The 19,838-nt window shown below is 33.9% G+C and overlaps 2 protein-coding genes and 1 long non-coding RNA gene across 4 annotated transcripts in view; 1 reads left to right on the top strand and 2 right to left on the bottom strand.

Moving 5' to 3' along the window:
* Positions 1 to 4,710: 4,710 nt before the first annotated feature.
* Positions 4,711 to 19,838, bottom strand: part of LOC132758612 (ATP-dependent RNA helicase TDRD9-like) — a 78,713-nt gene continuing 63,585 nt past the window's right edge. For both annotated transcript variants that reach the window (XM_060750304.1, XM_060750305.1), the window contains exons 30-33: positions 16,426 to 16,564; positions 8,460 to 8,575; positions 7,712 to 7,951; positions 4,711 to 5,236 (exon numbers count right to left, since the gene is read on the bottom strand). In XM_060750304.1, coding sequence (XP_060606287.1) covers positions 5,116 to 5,236; positions 7,712 to 7,951; positions 8,460 to 8,575; positions 16,426 to 16,564 — 616 coding nt within the window. In that variant the 3' untranslated portion in view covers positions 4,711 to 5,115. The remainder of the gene's footprint in view (positions 5,237 to 7,711; positions 7,952 to 8,459; positions 8,576 to 16,425; positions 16,565 to 19,838) is intronic.
* On the top strand, positions 11,235 to 13,534 carry LOC132758606 (heat shock 70 kDa protein 12B-like). The gene is made up of 2 exons (XM_060750298.1): positions 11,235 to 12,433; positions 13,150 to 13,534. The coding sequence occupies exons 1-2, from the start codon at positions 11,439 to 11,441 to the stop codon at positions 13,532 to 13,534; spliced, it is 1,380 nt and encodes a 459-aa protein (XP_060606281.1). The 5' UTR covers positions 11,235 to 11,438.
* LOC132758611 (uncharacterized) lies at positions 14,638 to 16,108 on the bottom strand. Its single transcript, XR_009629600.1, has 2 exons — positions 15,911 to 16,108; positions 14,638 to 15,749 (listed from the first exon to the last, which is right to left on the bottom strand). It is a non-coding gene; the product is annotated as an uncharacterized LOC132758611 (long non-coding RNA).

The raw sequence follows: 19,838 nt of genomic DNA, 5'->3' as shown, positions 1-19,838 counted from the left end.
GCTCCAGACAAAAAAAGCAATGGCAAAGTAACAAAGGGCAATAACTCTGTAATTACTTTAGATAGAGTTATGGTTCTTGTGCACTGCACTTCTTCTTATTGTGCTTGACCATTGTATGAAGTTGTTTTGAATTCCAACAAGTACTTTTCAAGTTATGCTCCGGACAAAGAAAAGTAACAAAGGGCAATAACTCTGTAATTAGTGAAGATGGAGTTATGGTTCTTGTGGACTGCACTTCCTCTCAATGTGCTTGACCATTGTATGAAGTTGTATTGAATTCCAACCATTAGTCGTCAAGTTATGCTCTGGACAAAGAAAATGCAGCTGGACCGACCGACCACTGAGTGACTCCTTTGTTTCGGGGGTATAACAAGGATTGTGTTCTAAACCTACTCTGAAATTACATGTATTGCGTACATAATTGGTGTGAAGAAATGGTCTACTGTCCTTGGACAAGTATATACGGGATTATATTTTAAGCGGGTATATTGTAGATTTTTCAATTTTGATGCCATACACTGTAGTGAAATTTCAAGTGAATACTTGCAGTAGGTGTGGATTGATTTTGCACACAAAACATAAATCACATGTTTACAAATTGCTGTAATTATGTCCAAACCCATGCTAGTGATAAACAATTGTGACCTTAAAGACATATAGTAAAACTTTGATGATAAATGGGATTTCTATTTGCGTGTGAAACTTTTAACTATAGTAAAATTAGTGACACACAGCTACATACAACTGCCTTACATTTGTACATTGCTTGCTGAAAAAATAAATAACAATAAAATTTCATTATCTTTCACTTTTATTTCTATAAAAACTTGTTCAATAATAATCAAAAAATAAAATAAACAATGAGTATGAACATATGTAATGACTTCTTTGAAATGAGAACAATGAAAAAAGACCTGAAATAAAAACAATCTGTATTCCAATACATTTAAACTCGCTCAATGTTACCAACAATAGCAACCTGACCATCTCACTAGTTTAAAGTCATGCCAGAGTGCACCAAACAGTTTAATGTCATGCCAGAGTGCCGGTAACTGCCAACATGATTATACATATATACAACCAGACTATTACCTTACTCAGTAAATATTAAAATGACATCAAATACTGATGGGAAAAAAAGTTGTGATAAAAAAGAAGTTGTGATACCACTCATATACCATTAATTTGTTTCCCCACTAAAAGACATTTGAAAAAAATCCCTAAACAAATTTGGTAAAATAATCTGTAAGTATACAATTTAAAACCACAACAAATTTCAAAGAAAATATTTTAAAGAAGATATCACTATACAAATCTGTTAGAAGAGAACTTTTTGAACCCACATATTTCACATCATGTTGAAAAAATAATCATATGAAAATGGTGCAAATTAATTTAAAGAAAGGCAGTTTCATGAACCTGTTGGTATTATCACATGAACCGCGGCGCAGAAGTGTAGTAAAGCCATTTAATAAAAACGATATTACACTAGACAATATTACACTAGTGTAATAACACTTTGATGTCACGTCATTTGCACTATAAACATAGCGTTAAAGCGCGCTAATATTAGCGTTACACTATAGGCTCGTCAAAGAAAAATGAATTTTGTTAACAGTTTACCGTTCTTATTTTATATATGTGATAAATAGAATATTATATTCGTGTAGATTCAATACTAAATTTATTGAACTCGTTGAATAAAACAATATTATGCTCGCCAGAGGCTCGCATAATATGATTTTATTCAACTCGTTCAATAAATTTAGTATTAAACCTACACTCATTCAATATCCTCTATATATATCAAGCTAAAGTTGAAGTATCAGGCTTTCTCTGAAAATGTCACATATGATCTTGGTAAAAATTTACTTCCTGTAGTGTCAGCATACTGACTACCAAGGGTTACCAATTACTGATGGTAGGAAATTCTCAAAATCAACTTATTAAGAACTTATTGGGACATCATAACAAAATAACATACAAATGAGACATTTTCTTTGTTCTCTAATTGTAAGAAGAAACTCAATTACAATTTGTTAATTTACATATATTATACTGTGATAAATACAATATTTGACTAGGTGCTAGCATTGCAATTGATAGTTATTCAACCAGTTTACAAAATTATTGACAAATTTCTCAGCAGTCTTGAAACATTGTTTTTACTTGTTTGGTCAGAAGTAAATTAAGTCCACTGCCTGGCAGGTTTTCAGTTATTTCACCAGTAAATGACTTATCACTTATATTAGATTACAATGTCTGGAAAAGTGAAAATCATTAAGTGTATAAAAATGATTTTTTTAAAGATAATAAACAAGCTTCATGTAGATTGATTATGATTAATCTCGACTAGATTAAAGTACAATGGTAACTGGTATATTATGCATAATTTTACATATTATTCAAACAAATAAACCAATAAAACATTGTTAAATTGCTGTTAAATGATATAATAAGTTACATTTCTGTTTGTCATATCAAAATGAAATGAAACTCAAGTACTTTTATTTTACTTCAGAAATTAATTATCAGATATGATTCATATGTGTATTTTTCAACAGTTACATTTTTTAGATAAATTGATACTATAAAGAAATACATTATATAATATTTGTATTATACAACAATGACTGCAGAAAAATAAATGTACTCAGTTTGTATGTCCGACAGATTGTATTCTAAGAGGTAAATCTTCCAGGTCATTCGACATAATAGTATTCTGATATTATCTACAGTTGAAATTAAATCTGACACTGCAATGGTTATTCTTTCATGTCTATTATACACGATCATATTGATATTTGCAAATAGTACTTGATAACCCAAATGCTGATAGGTACAATAATACTTATTAAAGTAACAGAAAAAATGAAAAAAAATTATTAAAGAATAAACCCTTTGATTATTTAAAACATGAATACTACAACAATGTCATTATCTAAAAAAAATCCCATCAGTACAACTAAAATCATGACTTTACCATAGTCATTTAACAACAAATGATAAGTCAAAAATCAAACTTTTATAAATGAACAATTTTCACAGTGATTTGTTCTCATAACTGTAAGTTTGACAAACATTTAATTTTTTCCTTTCAAAACAAGGGTTGTAACTCATATTATTGTTTAAACAACAATTTTTAGAACGGCTTAATAAAATCAAAGTAGGCAAGATATTAGTATTTTAAGATCAGTCAAATCAAGTATCTAATTGGCTGATATTGAAATTCGAATTACCAGCTGGCCAATTAGAAAGCAGTTTCAAAAGCTTTCAAATAGACTATTGGCTGAATTTGAAATTCCAAATTTAAACTGACCAATGACAGTGATCCATTGAAAGACCAGTTTTAACAGCTTGTCTTCAAGAATAACCATTAAGAACCTGATTAGCTGAGTTTGAAATTTAATTTTCAAACTAATGCCCCGGTCACATATTCACGGATAATGCCACGGAAGAGCTACGGTCTAATCGTTCACGGATTACTACGGAAATGTGAAATTTCGTAGTCCGCTACGGTTCCAGTACGGACACACAACGGTATGAGTACGGAGTCCGACGGATTTACCACCAAAAGCCCCCGGAGAGACACGGATTGTTACGGACCGACACGGTTTGATACGGAGCGACACGAATCAGGACGGACGCACTACGGATACACTACGGTCTGCTACGGTATAAGCACGGGTTAGTACGAATAAGTACGGTCTGATACGGAGAAGAACGTATTGATACGGAGAAGAACGAATTGCCACGGATCTATACGGACCTAATACATCCGTCTACAACCTCTTGCTTGCTCATTTCAAAATGCCTTAAAAGAAAAGAACACCTAGAAAACGAATTGCAGAGTTCAATGATTTAACATTTTGTTAATTAATCTTATTATCACTCAAGGGCCAGCCTCCGAGGCTTATGAGACACTTCGTTTTATGTACATATTTACTCTTATTTTACGATCCAATGTTTGTAAAATATGTAACATTAAATGTTATTCTATTACTTGAATTGTAGTACGATATTAATATAAATTTACTTCTATGTATGTCATCAAGCAGCTCGACCACTGCCTCCGCATTCTGAGCCATTTCAATATATAGTTGCAGCCAGTAAATGGCAATTATCATTTATTAAATGTTTCCGCAAATATGTCTGTTTTTTAACAAGAAGGTAGTATTTATACCCTTGAAAAAGTACATGATACTTAATTCATCCGTACTAAACAGTGGTGGACCGTACCATTCCGTACCGTTTCGTGTTGCAACGCAATAAACCGTATAAGACCGTGCTAATCCTTGCCTCTCCGTAGTACAACGTATTACGATCGTGGCTTTCCGTGACAATGCCGTATTAATCCGTATTAAACCGTAGCTTATACGTAGGGTAACCGTACAAATACGTAGTTCTCCGTACAAAACCGTGGAAATCCTTGACAAGTTGGTGGACTACGAATCAGTACGGACCAATACGTATCAGTACGGATTAATACGGACTTGTACGGATACGCTACGGTTGAGTTTTCCGTAGCAAATTTTTGTGCATGTTCAAAAATTGTCAAGGATCGCTACGGATATACAAGGACTACTACGATTGATTACGGTTACAATACGGAGAGCTACTGACCAGTACGGGTAGCTACGGACGATGCCGGAATTAATCCGTGGCTCTTCCGTGGGCGTATTCCGTGAATATGTGACCGGGGTATAACCAATGGCAAAAAATTGGATATCTAGAAACTGCCTTCAATCTTAATTTATAGATCAAGTAGCTGATGTGAGAGTAAATAAAAAATTTGAAACTGACCAGTGGCAGATATCCATTGTGAGACCATGTTTCCTACAGATTATTCTCTCCTCTTAGAAATATGTATCAACAATAACAAAAAAAAAAAGACTAAGAAAAAACATTAATTACAGCTGCTTAGCTTCATTTACAATAAAATAATGAAATGTCTCCATTTGAAAAAAAAATTCTAAATTTTTTTTAAACCCGTTTCCATGACTTTCCCACAATTAACTTGGTACACATAATCTCTCCAACAACAAACTCTGACCATCTGCTGTTAAACAAAATATCAGTTTCAATATCACTCTTGCTGCTGCCTACTTGTCTACTTCATGTGAAATTCTCCTCATTTCGTTTGTGTTTCTGCATTTCTAGATGAAGTGCCAACAGCTGTGTAGTTGGACATGACACATCACATAACTCACATAAAGTTGGTGTCCTCTTTGTGTTACTAAAAATAGACATTGTGTTACTAAAAATAGACAATTGTAACAATGCTTTACCACCTACATTATTATCTCTACTGCCTGCAGTTTACAATTTTTTTGTTTGAGTTTTGACAAATAACTAGAACTGCCACTATCATGGCGTGAATACCCCCACATACCACTTTGTCAGAATCAACAGTGGCCATTAAGAACTCAAGGACAACCACCCTTCCAAATCTGAGGTTACTAAGCCAGTGCATTGCTAAGATATGTATTCTCCATGCTTCAAATGTGAAAATTTTAAAATCAACTTTTTTTAGTCAAGGCCCCTGTGACCTTTACCTTTGGCCCAGTGACCTCAAAATCAATAGGGGCCATCTACTAATCATGACTAACCTCCATGCCAAATATGAAGACTGTGGGTCAAAGGAATCTCAAGTTATCGGGCAGGCAAGCTTTTTTTTAGTCAAGGCCCCTGTGACCTTGACCTTTGACCCAGTGACCTCAAAATCAATAGGAGTCATCTACTAATCATGACTAACCTCCATGCCAAATATGAAGACTGTGGGTCAAAGGAATCTCAAGTTATTGGGCGGACAAGGTTTTTTAAGTCAAGGTCCCTGTGACCTTGACCTTTGACCCAGTGACCTCAAAATCAATAGGGGTCATCTACTAATCATGACTAACCTCCATGCCAAATATGAAGACTGTGGGCCAAAGGAATCTCAAGTTATTGGGTGGACAAGCTTTTTAAAGTCAAGGCCCCTAAGACCTTTGACCCAGTGACCCCAAAATCAATAGGGGTCATCTACTAATCATGACTAACCTCCATGCCAAATATGAAGACTGTGGGTCAAAGGAATCTCAAGTTATTGAGCGGACAAGGTTTTTTTAGTCAAGGCCCCTGTGACCTTGACCTTTGACCCAGTGACCTCAAAATCAATAGGGGTCATCTACTAATCATGACTAACCTCCATGCCAAATATGAAGACTGTGGGCCAAAGGAATCTCAAGTTATTGGGCGGGCAAGCTTTTTAAAGTCAAGGCCCCTGTGACCTTGACCTTTGACCCCAAAATCAATAGGGGTCATCTACTAATCATGACTAACCTCCATGCCAAATATGAAGACTGTGGGCCAAAGGAATCTCAAGTTATTTGGTGGACAAGGAAAAACCGACGGACGGGGAGACGTCCGGATGGCCCGACGGACAAGCTGATTCCAGTATACCCCCCTTACAACGGTATAATAATTTCTTAACACTTGTATTAAAACTAGAACTCCGCGAGTCGGATGTGTCGCCTTGTGAACAATGTAGTTTAGGAGAAATGGCCAGGACAAAAATGAAATATGAAAAATAACAAAGGGCAATAACTAAAAAAATAATAAGTGCAGAGCAGCATATCTGTGCACTGCATTTCTTATCAATAAGATCTATCATTCTATGATGTTTCAAGTCCATAGCTTTCATACTTGAGGAGAAATGACCAGGACAAAAATAAAGTAAGAAAATCAACAAAGGGCAATAACTCAAAAAATAAGAAGTGCAGAGTATCAGTTCTTATGCACTGCACTTTTTCTTAATGAGATCTATCATCCTATGAAGTTTCAAGTCCATAACTTTTATACTTTCGGAGAAATGGCCTGGACAAAAATTAAGTATGAAAATCAACAAAGGGCCATAACTCAAAAATTAAGAAATGCAGAGTACCGATTCTTGTGCACTGCACTTTTTCTTAATGAGATCTATCATCCTATGAAGTTTCAAGTCCATAGCTTTTATACTTAAGGAGAAATGGCCCGGACAAAATTAAAGTATGAAAATAAACAAAGGGCAATAACTCAAAAAATAAGAAATGCAGAGTACCTGTTCTTGTGCACTGCACTTCTTCTTAATGAGACCTATCATCCTATGAAGTTTCAAGTCCATGGCTTTTATACATTAGGAGAAATGGCCCGGACAAAAATAAAGTATGAAAATTAACAAAGGGCAATAACTCAAAAATTAGGAAGTGCAGAGTACCGGTGCTTGTGCACTGCACTTCTTCTTAATGAGATCTATCATCCTATGAAGTTTCAAGTCCATAGCTTTTTTAGTTGAAGAGAAATGGCCCGGACAAAATTAAAGTATGAAAATTAACAAAGGGCAATAACAAAGGGACGCCGCCGACGACGACAACGACACAGACACCGACAAAAGTAACCCCTATATGTCGCCTTTTCAAGGCGACACAAAAATATGTTGAACAAATGGCGCATGCAAGAAATAATTGCTAAATGGCTAAAATACTTCAAATAGCAGCATTATATTTTGTTCCCGGACATTTTGTTCTGTTTACATACACTTTTCATGCATGTCAAATAACACAAACAGTCTATGCACTAGCACTTTCGATAACTGACCATAAGGTAATGGAAACAACAAAATGTTTTATCATTTATAAATTTTATAAACCAATCTTTCACTAGATAGCTTTATACCCTTGAAAAACCAGCCTACCTTTTGACAACCTGTCTGAGGTATTGCACATGTTTTAACATCATTTCCTTCTGTTTAGTTATCTCAGATACATCAGAATCATCAATATCAAGTTGTATTGCACTGTGATAGTTGAGAAGTTGTGCCTCGTCACCCACGTCCACACTGTGCGGAATGACGTCATCTGGATCAACCTGGTTCCATTCATATATCCGCTGTGGACTGATCACCTCACACGGGTCTCGACGTTTCTGTATCAATCTGAAATATAAAGTATATTTAATTGTCCTAGCCCATGCAAACTTAAGGTTTAAATATGTAAAATTTGTGCCAGATAATAGTCTTGTTCATATTACTTGGGTACCTATCTATCTATCTCTGTGTACTGCCAACCCCTCTCGTGAGTGTTATAGGCAGAAATAGTGCGCGTCGGATGTGTAAGTGAAAGGTGTGAGAGAAAGTAAAAACCTGACAATGAACATGATCTACTGAAATCATGACTATAAATTACTTGAACTGTCGCTAGATGTGATAAATACCTCCTGCAAACAAGAACTAATTGAAGCAGGGGCCACAATGCACTTTTTCTTATTATGATAGTATTTTATTTGTGAAGGTCTTTCAAAGGTCAAAACAAACAGATGGACAGTCATTGTGATATCCCAAAAATTTATAAAAGACCTTCCAAAAAATGGTAGCTGGACAAGTCAATTAATGAAATTGAACAGGCTAGTGGTAAACTGTATTAAAATTGTAGTAAGAAACTTGCTCCATCATTTTCTTTCGTGCATTGTTCTGAATTCTACAAACAGCATCTGGTCCCCAGGCAGCAACTTGAGTCTGATTCCCGATTGCAAAGTTTATTGCCATACGTATAGCATTTATCTGGAAATAGAAAAATTTAACATGTAAATTTTTTTTTTAATACTATTGATTTTTGCTTCTTTTTTCAATGTATCCATGTTTAATAGCCTATTATTTTCAAGAAAAAATACATACATAACAACTATAGAACATATGTAGAAAATAGATCATATATATTATGTTTCTAAATGGTACTTTTATTTAATTATTCAAGAGAAATAATAAGATCTGAAAGATGTCTTTAAAACAAGCTTTTTTAAAGTAAAATCTTGAAGTTCTTTCAATTAAATGTTCAGGTTTAAATCACTTCTCATGAGCATCTTTAAAATAAAAGTGCTAACTAGAAATGTGTCCATAGGACATGGATGCCCAAACACATGGCTGTCTACTGATGTACAGCAGGACAGTATGACAGAGGAACCAACAAAAGAAATTCTAATTGAACCCCCCTACCAATAAGTGGTTGGGGCATAAAAACAAGAGCTGTCAGAGGAGACAGCGAAGCTCGACTAATAAAATACTGGACGCAGTAAAGAGGACAAAATACGAAAGAAAAATCAATTATGTATAATAATTATGTATTAAGTTATAGTAAAAAAATAACATTTGTTAACATAAATTCCAAGATCAAGGGGAATAATTCTTGAAATAGTCATGCTAGAGTTATGGACCTTGTTACACAACATTTGTGTAATGATAAGAAATATATATTTGAAGTTTGAAGTAGACACCTTAAAAAGTAAAGAAGTTATCATATTTCTTAAAGAAAATCCTAAGTTCAAAGAGAGAAAAATCTGTAAATATTGCTTCAAGAGTTATGAACATTGTCACATAAAATGTAATTGATGATAAGAATAAGTATTTTGAAGTTTGAGGTAGATACCTTTAAAAATAAAAAAGTTATAATAAAAAATAACATTTTTCTAGTAAAAAAATCTAAGTTTATGGGGAGATAATTCTTGCAATATTGGTGCTAGAGTTATGAACCTTGTAACATAAGATGTGGATGATGATAACGTAAATATATTTGAAGTATGAAGTTGATCCCTTTCGAAATAAATAAGTAACAGTAAAAAATAATATTTTTTATGGAAAATTCTAAGTTAAAAGGGAGATAAATCTGAAAATATTGGTGCTAGAGTTATGAACCTTGTCACATAGGATGGGGATGTTGATAACGTAAATATATTTGAAGTATGAGGTTGATCCCTTAAGAAATAAAGAAGAAACAGTAAGAAATAGCATTTTTTGAGGAAAATTCTAAGTTCAAGGGGAGATAAATCAGAAAATATTGGTGCTAGAGTTATGAACCTTGTCACATAAGATGGGGATGATGATAAGGTACATATATTTGAAGTATGAGGTTGATCCCTTAAGAAATAAAGAAGTAACAGTAAAAAATAGTATTTTTTAAGGAAAATTCTAAGTTCAAGGGGAGATAAATCTAAAAATATTGGCGCTAGAGTTATGAACCTTGTCACATAAGATGTGGTTGATGATAAGGAACATATATTTGAAGTTTGAAGTTGATACCTTAAGAAATGACAAAGTTATAGTGAAAAATATTTTACTGCACCAAAACTTTAATCTAAAATCTGGACGCGGACGCCGGGGCGAGTAGGACAGCTCTCCATATACTTCGTATAGTCGAGCTAATGACATCTAATTTTTCCAATGTTGACACACTGATTTTTTTCAACTACAGATGCATAACAACTGCACACACTGACCAACAGTCCTATAAAGTTTCATAACTCTAGGTGAAATACCATTGGAGTAATGCAAAACACATGTTCAAAACTGAAAATATTTTACTAAGTCAAGGGCAATAACAAATGCATTATTTCGGTTCTACCTGAGTAGAACCATGTTCTGTAAGCTAGCTGGTTAGCTTCCTCACATGAAAGAATCCCACAGGGGTGAGGGGCAAGTGGTTTGAAGTCAACGACCTTAACCACTCGGCCACAGATGCCCCGACTGAACACACACTGGCCTAGCTTTGTACTGGCTAAATACCACCAGACCTAACTGTACAGCAGGCATATTTCTTGACTGAATACAGTAACAGGCTGACCTAGCTATCTAATGACTTAATACAGACTGGCCTAGTTCTGTACTATGAACCATGCTTTAAGGAGAACTGACAGAAGAATTCTATAACACTTGTCTTTTATTTTCATCCTTTTCCATTATGTAAAAAAAATATTTTGTTTGTTGTTTATTTGTATGTACATTATATATGCTTTTGGGAATAAATATGTTTAAACCATGCTGGCCTTGCTATGGGTTAAATAAATAACACTTCTTTCGATTATAGGGTTGAACTATCTTACATTAATATCCATGGCACATAAAGTCTGAAAGCTAGTGGTGATCGTGCTACCAATAATAATAAACCTACGTAAGTAACCACTTCCATAAACTTGTGTTTATAATGGTGGGCACTAAACCTCAGCAATTTTTTGCTTACATTTCTTACATGTACAAAGAAGGCAAGTCTATTACAAATTTACAATAGAGATCAAATTTCAAGCGTATCAAGTTTCAATGTACAATTGTGCAAATATCTTTAAATTTAGAAAAGCAATAATATGTAAGGTACATAAAAATTTCTAAAATTTTAACTTCCTTTTCACTATTTTCACTTCCTACTTGACAGCATAATAATAATAATAATAGGTGTTTCAAGCTAAGAAATATATGACAATAAATTTTTAAAGAAATTATATAATACTACATCATAGACATTATAAAATTTTGAACTAACCAAAAATGCTTATGCAATTTTTAAGCTAAAAGGAAGTTCTAAAAGCATGTGTTTATAACTTATTATTACACAGAATTTCTGAATGAATGTTTGGATTATAATAACATTAACAATTTGATGATGGATGAATCTTTAGTAGTAGTTGCAATAGATTTTGGAACTGTTCACCTTGGATATACATTTCTTCTTAAAGGCAGCAAAGAGTTTTACAGTTGTTGTATAGATGGAACCAGTGAAAGGATACCTAACATTGTACTAGTAAGTCCAGGAGATACTGTCGATTATCTAGGGGAAAATGCTAAGAAGAAATACGTTAGTCTTCTACAGAATGGTTCAGCTAATAACTGGTCCCTTTTTGAGGGATATAAAGTAAGTTTACATAAATCCAGACTAACTCGTGATCTACAAATATCAGATGTTAGAGGGCATAAACGGTCAGCACTGCTTGTCATTGGAAAGACAATCAAGTTCTTAAAGCAGGAGGCAGAAAAAAGTATACGGAAAGTAATGACTAACATTCAATCTCAAAACATCAAATGGGTCTTAACTGTACCTGCGCTTTGGTCAGACTGTGCCAAACAGTTTATGAGAGAGGCTGCAAGTTTAGCCGGAATAGAAAGAAACCGGCTGATGCTTGTTCTTGAACCAGAAGCTGCTTCACTTTACTGTCTCGATAAACCAGTTAATGTTGTCCAAAATGATGATAACATGGCTACGAGTGTAGCTTTACTTACCCGACAGAAGTATATTTTAGCCGATATCGGCGGTGGAACTACAGATATCTGTATCCATGAGGTGCTGATAGCACATTCGCTGAGAGAAATCCATAGATCCACAGGGGATATAAAAGGCGGGATGAACATAAACGAAGATTTTATCCAGCTTATAAAAAATATTGTCGGCACACATGCCTGGATGAAGTTCAAAAATGAAAGTCCTGAATACTTTGAGTTAATGAATGATTTTGAGTTAAAAAAGAGACAATTTTCAATTCCAATGGAACTAATGAAAGAGTTCATACAATTAAAACAGGATCATGTGACGTGTAGAAAGGCATTCAATACAAAAACTGAAAATATTCCAACCATGCAGGAACATGACACTGCTATAAGGTAGACTCCTTTTTCAGTCTCATTGATGACTAACTTATACAAAATTGTCAATTTTTAAACTAGGATGTATAAATTTTCAACAGACAAATTATTTCAATATCACAGTAAAGTCTTGAACAGGTTTTCCTTACTAAAACTTTAAGAGGGTCAGTGCTGATGCACTCTAACAAAAAAAGATGTGTCCTGAGAACACTGCTAGCATTATTTTTTTTCCAATTTTACATGTTTCTTTTGTTTCTCTATAATTTCATCTTTAACATGATTAAAATATCAAAGACCATGCATATTTTCTTGGTATTCATTTGAATCAGTACCTCATTTCTCTCCTTCAAAACCTAGTCCACAGGTAACTGTCCACAGCTATAACTGGCTGTTTAATATACATTTTCTCCCAAAATAAGTGAAAAGCTCTATACCGTCATGTACTCCTCAACTATACTCCCCAACTATATTGTAAATTTATGCTTGAATTTCTATGCAGAATTGATGAACAAGGTAAATCGATTCAAAGCTTTATACAGTCCCTCATCAGGTACCAAATCTAACAGGGTTAGAAAATGTGTAGCCTGAGCAGAACTCAAACTTAGCTCTACTAACTGTGCAAACAGCTGCCTACATTTTTTCTCCAAATTTAGGTAACAGTTCTATAACATAACTCAACATAAAGCTTAGAAGTTCTGCATCTTTTTTAAAAGCTTTATTGTTACTCTTTTCAGACTTCCATATGATCTAAAGGACATTGTACAGACAGAGTGTAAGACTAGTTTTGAAGAACTTCTCAAGGTTAGTGACTACAGTGATGGTCTTCGGTTTTTCAAGGACAAACTAATAATTAAGCCTGCTGTAATGCTAGAATTGTTTGAATCCACCCTTCAAAGTATACTCCATCACTTGAGAGACTTGTACCAGCAAATGAAAAATAAAGGAGAGGACATAAATGTTATCATGTTTGTTGGTGGGTTCTCGGAGTCAAAATACTTTCAGGAGCGTGTCAAGTTGGAGATCAGCAGCCTTGGACTGCAGGTCGTCATTCCAGGAAATGGAAGTCTAGCAGTTCTAAAGGGCGCAGCAATTATGGGTTTTTTCACCCAGGTGACATAGAGAAAAGCCCGCTATTTCTTTGAAAAATTCCATTCTAAAGGGCCACCTGAGCACAAATGAAAGAGAAAGCCAGCTCTTACGTTTTTAAAGATTATTAAGGAGGCCAAAGAAGCAAATTAAGGAACATGATGGGAAAGCAAGGTGTGGGAACGTCTTCTATAAAATGATTAAAAAAGGCCAAATTCTAAGACCTGATGATAAAGCATACTTCCTAGCACATGACACATTCACTAATACAGATATCAAGCATAAAGAGGTCATAACTAAAATCTATAGGTCAAACAAAGATAACCCGAAGTATTGCACACAAGAAGAAGAATGTGAATGTGTTGGAAAAATAACAGTCCAGCCACCAACAACAGGATGGCCTGAGAAGATTGAATTTGAAAACCAGCTCATTGTCAAGGAGTCTGAGTTTGTTGTCAAGGTGATAAACAGAGACACCTATGAAGAGTACCAGTCAACAATTGATTTCCTGTAGATAATTTCTCAGATATATTTGAATAAGTCAAGCGTTGTGCTTTTATTTTCTTAAGTGAACACAGTGAAAATGGCATGCCAATGCCACCAGTAGGAAGGCAGACGGATGACCATTAAAGTATAGTATCAAAGGATAATCTAATGTTTGCTGCACAATTCTAGTGTTCAGACTTTCAATGACAGTGCCATTCTGATGCTTTTATACATTATATTATTACTTTTTACTTTAATATCTTGTCTATAGCGACCAATAAATCATTTTGAATAGACCAAGCTTGTTTATCTTAACTAACAAAATATACAACAGAAAGTCAGTATTGGTGAATGGTTTGGTGTCATAAGAAATGGAGTTAAACAAAAACTAGAAATGTGTCATCATGCCACGGATGCCCCCGCATGCAGCCAAAATTTCAGATGGTGCATTAATTATTTTTTTCATTTTAAGTTCAAAGCCCTTAAAACTTTTCAATGTTAACACAAACCATTTTCATACAATGTTCAAGGCACTGAAATTATTCAGTCTTAACCTTTTAAAAATAGCATATTGCATATTTGTAGCCAAAATAATGGCTAAAAGTATGAGTGCTGAAACTGAAAGTTCAAAATTTTACCAACATTCAGGAAAGATAAGTTTGTCTAAAATCATTGAACCACGACCAAATTCTAACTTAAACTGCTTATTCCTAAGATGTATCTATATTATTTTCAAAGTGAAAGGGACATAACTCTGCCAAAAAATCATCAAACCATGACAAAATTCCAACTTGACCTGCCCATTCCTTTGACATATCCATATGTCAAATTTAAGTTGAATATGTAACACTGTTGGGTAGATAATGAACAGAAACTGTAAATTTCATATTATTTTCAAAGTGAAAGGGGCATTACTCTGCCAAAAATTATTGAACCATGTCCAAATTCGAACTTGGCCTGGGCATTCCAAAAACATATCCATATGTCAAATTTGAGTTGAATGTGTTGTACCATTGGGGAGATAATAAACGGAAACTGAAAATTTCATATTACTTTCAAAGTGAAAGGGGCATTACTCTGCCAAAAATCATTGAACCATGACCAAATTTGAACTTGACCTGCGCATTCATTTGACGCATCCATATGTCAAGTTTGAGTTGAATGTGTTGTACTTTTGGGGAGATAATGAACGGAAACTGAAAATTTCATATTGTTTTCAAAGTAAAAGGGGCATAACTCTGCCAAAAATCATCGAACCATGACCAAATTCAAACTTGACCTGTATCTTTTTTATGACATATCCATATGTCAAGTTTGAGTTGAATGTGTTGTACCTTTGGGGAGATAATGAACGGAAACTGAAAATTTCATATTATTTTCAAAGTAAAAGGGGCATAACTCTGCCAAAAATCATCGAACCATGACCAAATTCAAATTTAACCTGTATTTTCTCAAGACATATCCATATGTCAAATTTGAGTTAAATGTGTTGTACCTTTGGGGAGATAATGAACGGAAACTGAAAATTTCATATTATTTTCAAAGTAAAAGGGGCATAACTCTGCCAAAAATCATGGAACCATGACCAAATTCGAACTTGATCTGTATTTTCTCATGACATATCCATATGTCAAGTTTGAGTTGAATGTGTTGTACCGTTGGGGAGATAATGAACGGAAACTGAAATTTCATATTATTTTCAAAGTAAAAGGGGCATAACTCTGCCAAAAATCATCGAACCATGACCAAATTCGAACTTGACCTGTATTTTCTCATGACATATCCATATGTCAAATTTTAGTTGAATGTGTTGTACCTTTGGGGAGATAATGAACGGAAACTGAAAATTTCATATTATTTTCAAAGTTAAAGGGGCATAACTCTGCCAAAAATCATCGAACCATGACCAAATTCAAACTTGACCTGTATTTTCTCATGACATATCCATATGTCAAATTTGAGTTGAATGTGTGCAACCGTTCTTAAGATAATGAACGGAAACTGATGATGACGGAATGACAGAATGACGGAAGGATGGAAGGACGGAAGGACGGAATGACGGAACAGGGTAACACTATATGCCCCGGCCATTACATGGCGGGGGCATAAAAAAATATGAAAACAAAAGGAGTATTACAATTTTGGCAAAATGTAATTCAATAACATAATGGATCATGTATATAAAAAGAACTTGCACTCACCGCAAGCGAAAAGATATGAAAATTTGTAACAGAGTGCTTCGTCTTAAGAGACCATTATATTAAGCAACCATTTTTGGCAATTTCCTTAGGCATTCTCTCAATACAAGTTAAGACTGTAAACAAATAATTAGTACTTCTTTGTTATATAATATAACAAATCACATACAACCCAAGGAACAAAAGATTAAAAATCCCATTTATAACTTCCACCTGTGGTTATTCAAGAATGTAAACTACCTTGGAAATATCTTCATCATTAAACTTAACGTCAAATGGGACCTCAATGTCATGATCTGGCAGCTCAGAATGTCCATAAACTGGGTCAGTTCCCAGTCCACATATCGCACCAATATATCTTGTCTTCTGGGGATCTACCCTGAAAATAAAGTAGTAAAATTTGCTTATTTCATTGAATGCTAAATTAAAAGAAATATGCAAAAGGTAACTTAAGATAATGAGATTTTAAGATAGAAATGGGACATCAAATAATTGCCTTTGGGTTAAAAGTCACCAGGATTATAATCAGTAAGCTATTCAGCTAAAAAAGTTGAAGATTCTGCTCAGGTGCTTAAGGTTGGGGCACCTGAAGTCTTTCCCAAGCTGCTGTGCTGATAAGTTGCCATATAACCTTAACAATGCCTCACAAATCCATATTTTTTCAATTCTTTAAAAATGGCAAACATTAGTTTAAAATGTTTTAATAATGGATTTAGACCATGTTAAATGTTTAGCAGATGAAGAAAGTAGCCCTGAACATGCAGTGATGTGTCATAAACATAGCAAAATGGAAACAAAGTAGCATTTTGACTTCCATACAAAATACTATTTCACTATTATTAATTATACCAATAACATATATAGCAACAGATGTAAATGACAGTAACTGTTCATCTATATGGCAAATGAGTAATGATTTGGAAACTGTAACAAGATACTAAAAATAAAAGTTTTGATTGCATATCCAAGCATAATGGGATTTTAAAACCCAACAAAGGCACAGGTTTCTGAGAAATGCCAGAAGTGGAAATTGTGTATGAATAAATTGTCATACAACAATATTGTTATACTGTCACCTTAGTGCAGAAACAGGTTAGCTCCTATTAAATTATATAAGCAACAAGAGGGCCATGATGGCCCTGAAATTGCTCACCTGTTTACAAGGAACATAATTATATTAGTACTATTGTAATCTATAAACAAAAGCATATATAAAATCTAAATCTAAAACTGATATCATAAAGTTCATATTTGTATCTGAAATAGTGCATGTGTAAAAACATTACTTGTTGCCATTGCTTAGGGAAAACAAGAGAATAATCAATGACCTCCTGTGGCAGGGCCAATTTTGACCCCAGGACTTTTATTTGAACAAACTTGATAGACACTCACAAGAACATGTTTCATGCTTAATATCTAAGCTCTAGCTCTTTGGGTTTTTTAAGAAATTTTTATGTTTGTACAATAGACATATAAGGAAAATCAATGACCCCCGGGGCAGGGCCAATTTTGACCCCATGGCTTTTATTTGATAAACTTGGTAGACACTCACTAGAAGATGTTTCATGCCAAATATCTAAGCTCTAGCTCTTTGGGTTTTTTAAAAGAAGATTTTTTTAAGTTTTTACAATAGACATATAAGGATAATCAATGACTCCCTTGGTCGGGGCCAACTTTGACCCCAGGGTTTAGAAGATGATTTGTGCCAAATATCTAAGCTCTAGCTCTTTGTGTTTTTTTAAAAAGAACATATTTTAAGTTTTTTCTTTTGGTTGTCATGGCAACCAGAGTTCTGCATGGAATTTAATTCTTTAAACAATTTTTAAAGATGACCACTAAAGGAACATTCCTGTAAAGTTGGGATGAAATTGGTTTAGCTTTAGCTTTTAATGTCGTTTAAAGTAAAAGTTTACGGACAGATGTTTCTTGCTTTATTTGTAGAACAGATTGATAACTTTCATGTCATCTCAGAATACACATTCATAAAATTTGTTAAATCATCCAAACATAAACGCTTTTACAAACTGATACCTAAAAACCTTTACTGATATTTGATAGTATTAATGTTTATTTCTTTATTTTTTGGTTCATGATGGTTTTTGTAGGCAAATCAAAATTTTGTTAAATCTTGTTGATAAGTATACTGCCAACAAGTTGTGAATGTTTCAAAACCGTCCGACATTAACGTCATTTTTTGGTCATATGGCAAGCAGAAATAGTAAATAAACCGCTTGATTCAATTCTTGATTCAACATGGAAGTTCCTGAATTCTTTATCAAACATGACCAAATTAAGTGGAGGCTAAGATAAAGGTTGTATATCATAAGAACATCGTAATAATATTTTTTGATAGAGGGACAGTTTTTGCCTGAAAATGGAGAAACTATATTTTTTCCCCTAACATTTTTCTTACTTTTCTTACTACACAGATCATCAACAACTATCTATTCAACAAAGGCAAGATATCACCTTCTCAAATCTTCTTTAACTTGCTTACATTTTCCTTTTATAAAAAAATTTGACAGCAGTATTTAAGACAGGTAAAACTGTAGAGGTGCGACTAGCACTGTATTATTAAGACAATTCAAACTTTACAGATTTGACTGACTGTATTTATTATTTACATAAGTAAGACTGTACAGATTTGACAGGCACTATACTATGTGACAAGTAAGACTTAACAGATGTGATTAGCACAGTACTATTTAGACAAGTAAGACTGAAAAGATGTGACTGGCACTGTACTATGTAACAAGTAAGACTTAACAGATGTGACTAACACTGTACCATTTAGACAAGTAAGACTGTAAAGATTTGACTGGTTTTGTACTTTTAGACAAGTAAGACTGTAAAGATTTGACTGGTTTTGTACTATTTAGACAAATAAGACTGAACAGATTTGACTGGCATTGTACTATTTAGACAAGTAAGACTGTACAAATTTGTCTGGGTCTGTACTAAGTAACAAGTAAGGCTGTACATATTGGCATGACTCTGTTCCTTAACCTTTGTGCTATGATTCTGGTTCATGTGGGCAATACAAAGTCTCAATGAGTTTGGGATTTGTGTTATCTAATAATCCCTTAATCTATGATAAAATTACGGTTTGAATAAGGTCTGCAAGATGCATTCAGAAACATGTACATTAAACTGCCATTGCAACAACTAAATCAAGCTATGTCAACAGCTGTCTGGCTCAATAAAACCACTGTCCATTCTATAAAGGCAAGATTTGTTTTTTTCCCAAACAACCTTCCTTAGACACTAATGCATTACCTCATTTGGTTAAATTTTGTGTTTTTATAAATGGGGCAATAACTAATAAATCGTAGTTGATGCAAAAATGATGAAAATTGTAATTTACTGTGATTTATTTCCTATGATTATAACAATAACTTGTTAACAAAAGATAAACTAAGTGGCAAATGTGAGTGTTATTTATATTTTACTTCAATCAAAACATTCCCTTAAAATGACATCTACATGGTGCAAGTCCTTATGTCAATATTGTTCCCTGCTTATATCACTCTAATGCATGCTAAATTTGTTTTAAATTTTGCTCTTGGGCCATATTTCTAAATTCCTGTCTGCTACTGTTTAGTATTAATTTTCTAATAATGTTTTAAAATCAAAACTCTTCTTTTTTGTAAACA

The sequence above is a fragment of the Ruditapes philippinarum genome, unplaced genomic scaffold (genome assembly GCF_026571515.1).
Source record: "Ruditapes philippinarum isolate M1 unplaced genomic scaffold, ASM2657151v2 ctg1417_1_1_1_1, whole genome shotgun sequence".
NCBI lineage: Eukaryota > Metazoa > Mollusca > Bivalvia > Venerida > Veneridae > Ruditapes > Ruditapes philippinarum.
The sequence above is the reverse complement of the archived record's forward strand: the minus strand, read 5'-3'. Positions and strand labels throughout refer to the sequence as shown.

What these genes read in the sequence shown, in the direction of transcription:
- LOC132758606 (XM_060750298.1), top strand. Translation starts at nt 11,439, where the DNA reads ATGATGGATGAATCTTTAGTAGTAGTTGCAATAGATTTTGGAACTGTT. An exon ending in GAACATGACACTGCTATAAG is followed by an intron (nt 12,434 to 13,149) that starts GTAGACTCCTTT and finishes TACTCTTTTCAG; the next exon opens with ACTTCCATATGATCTAAAGG.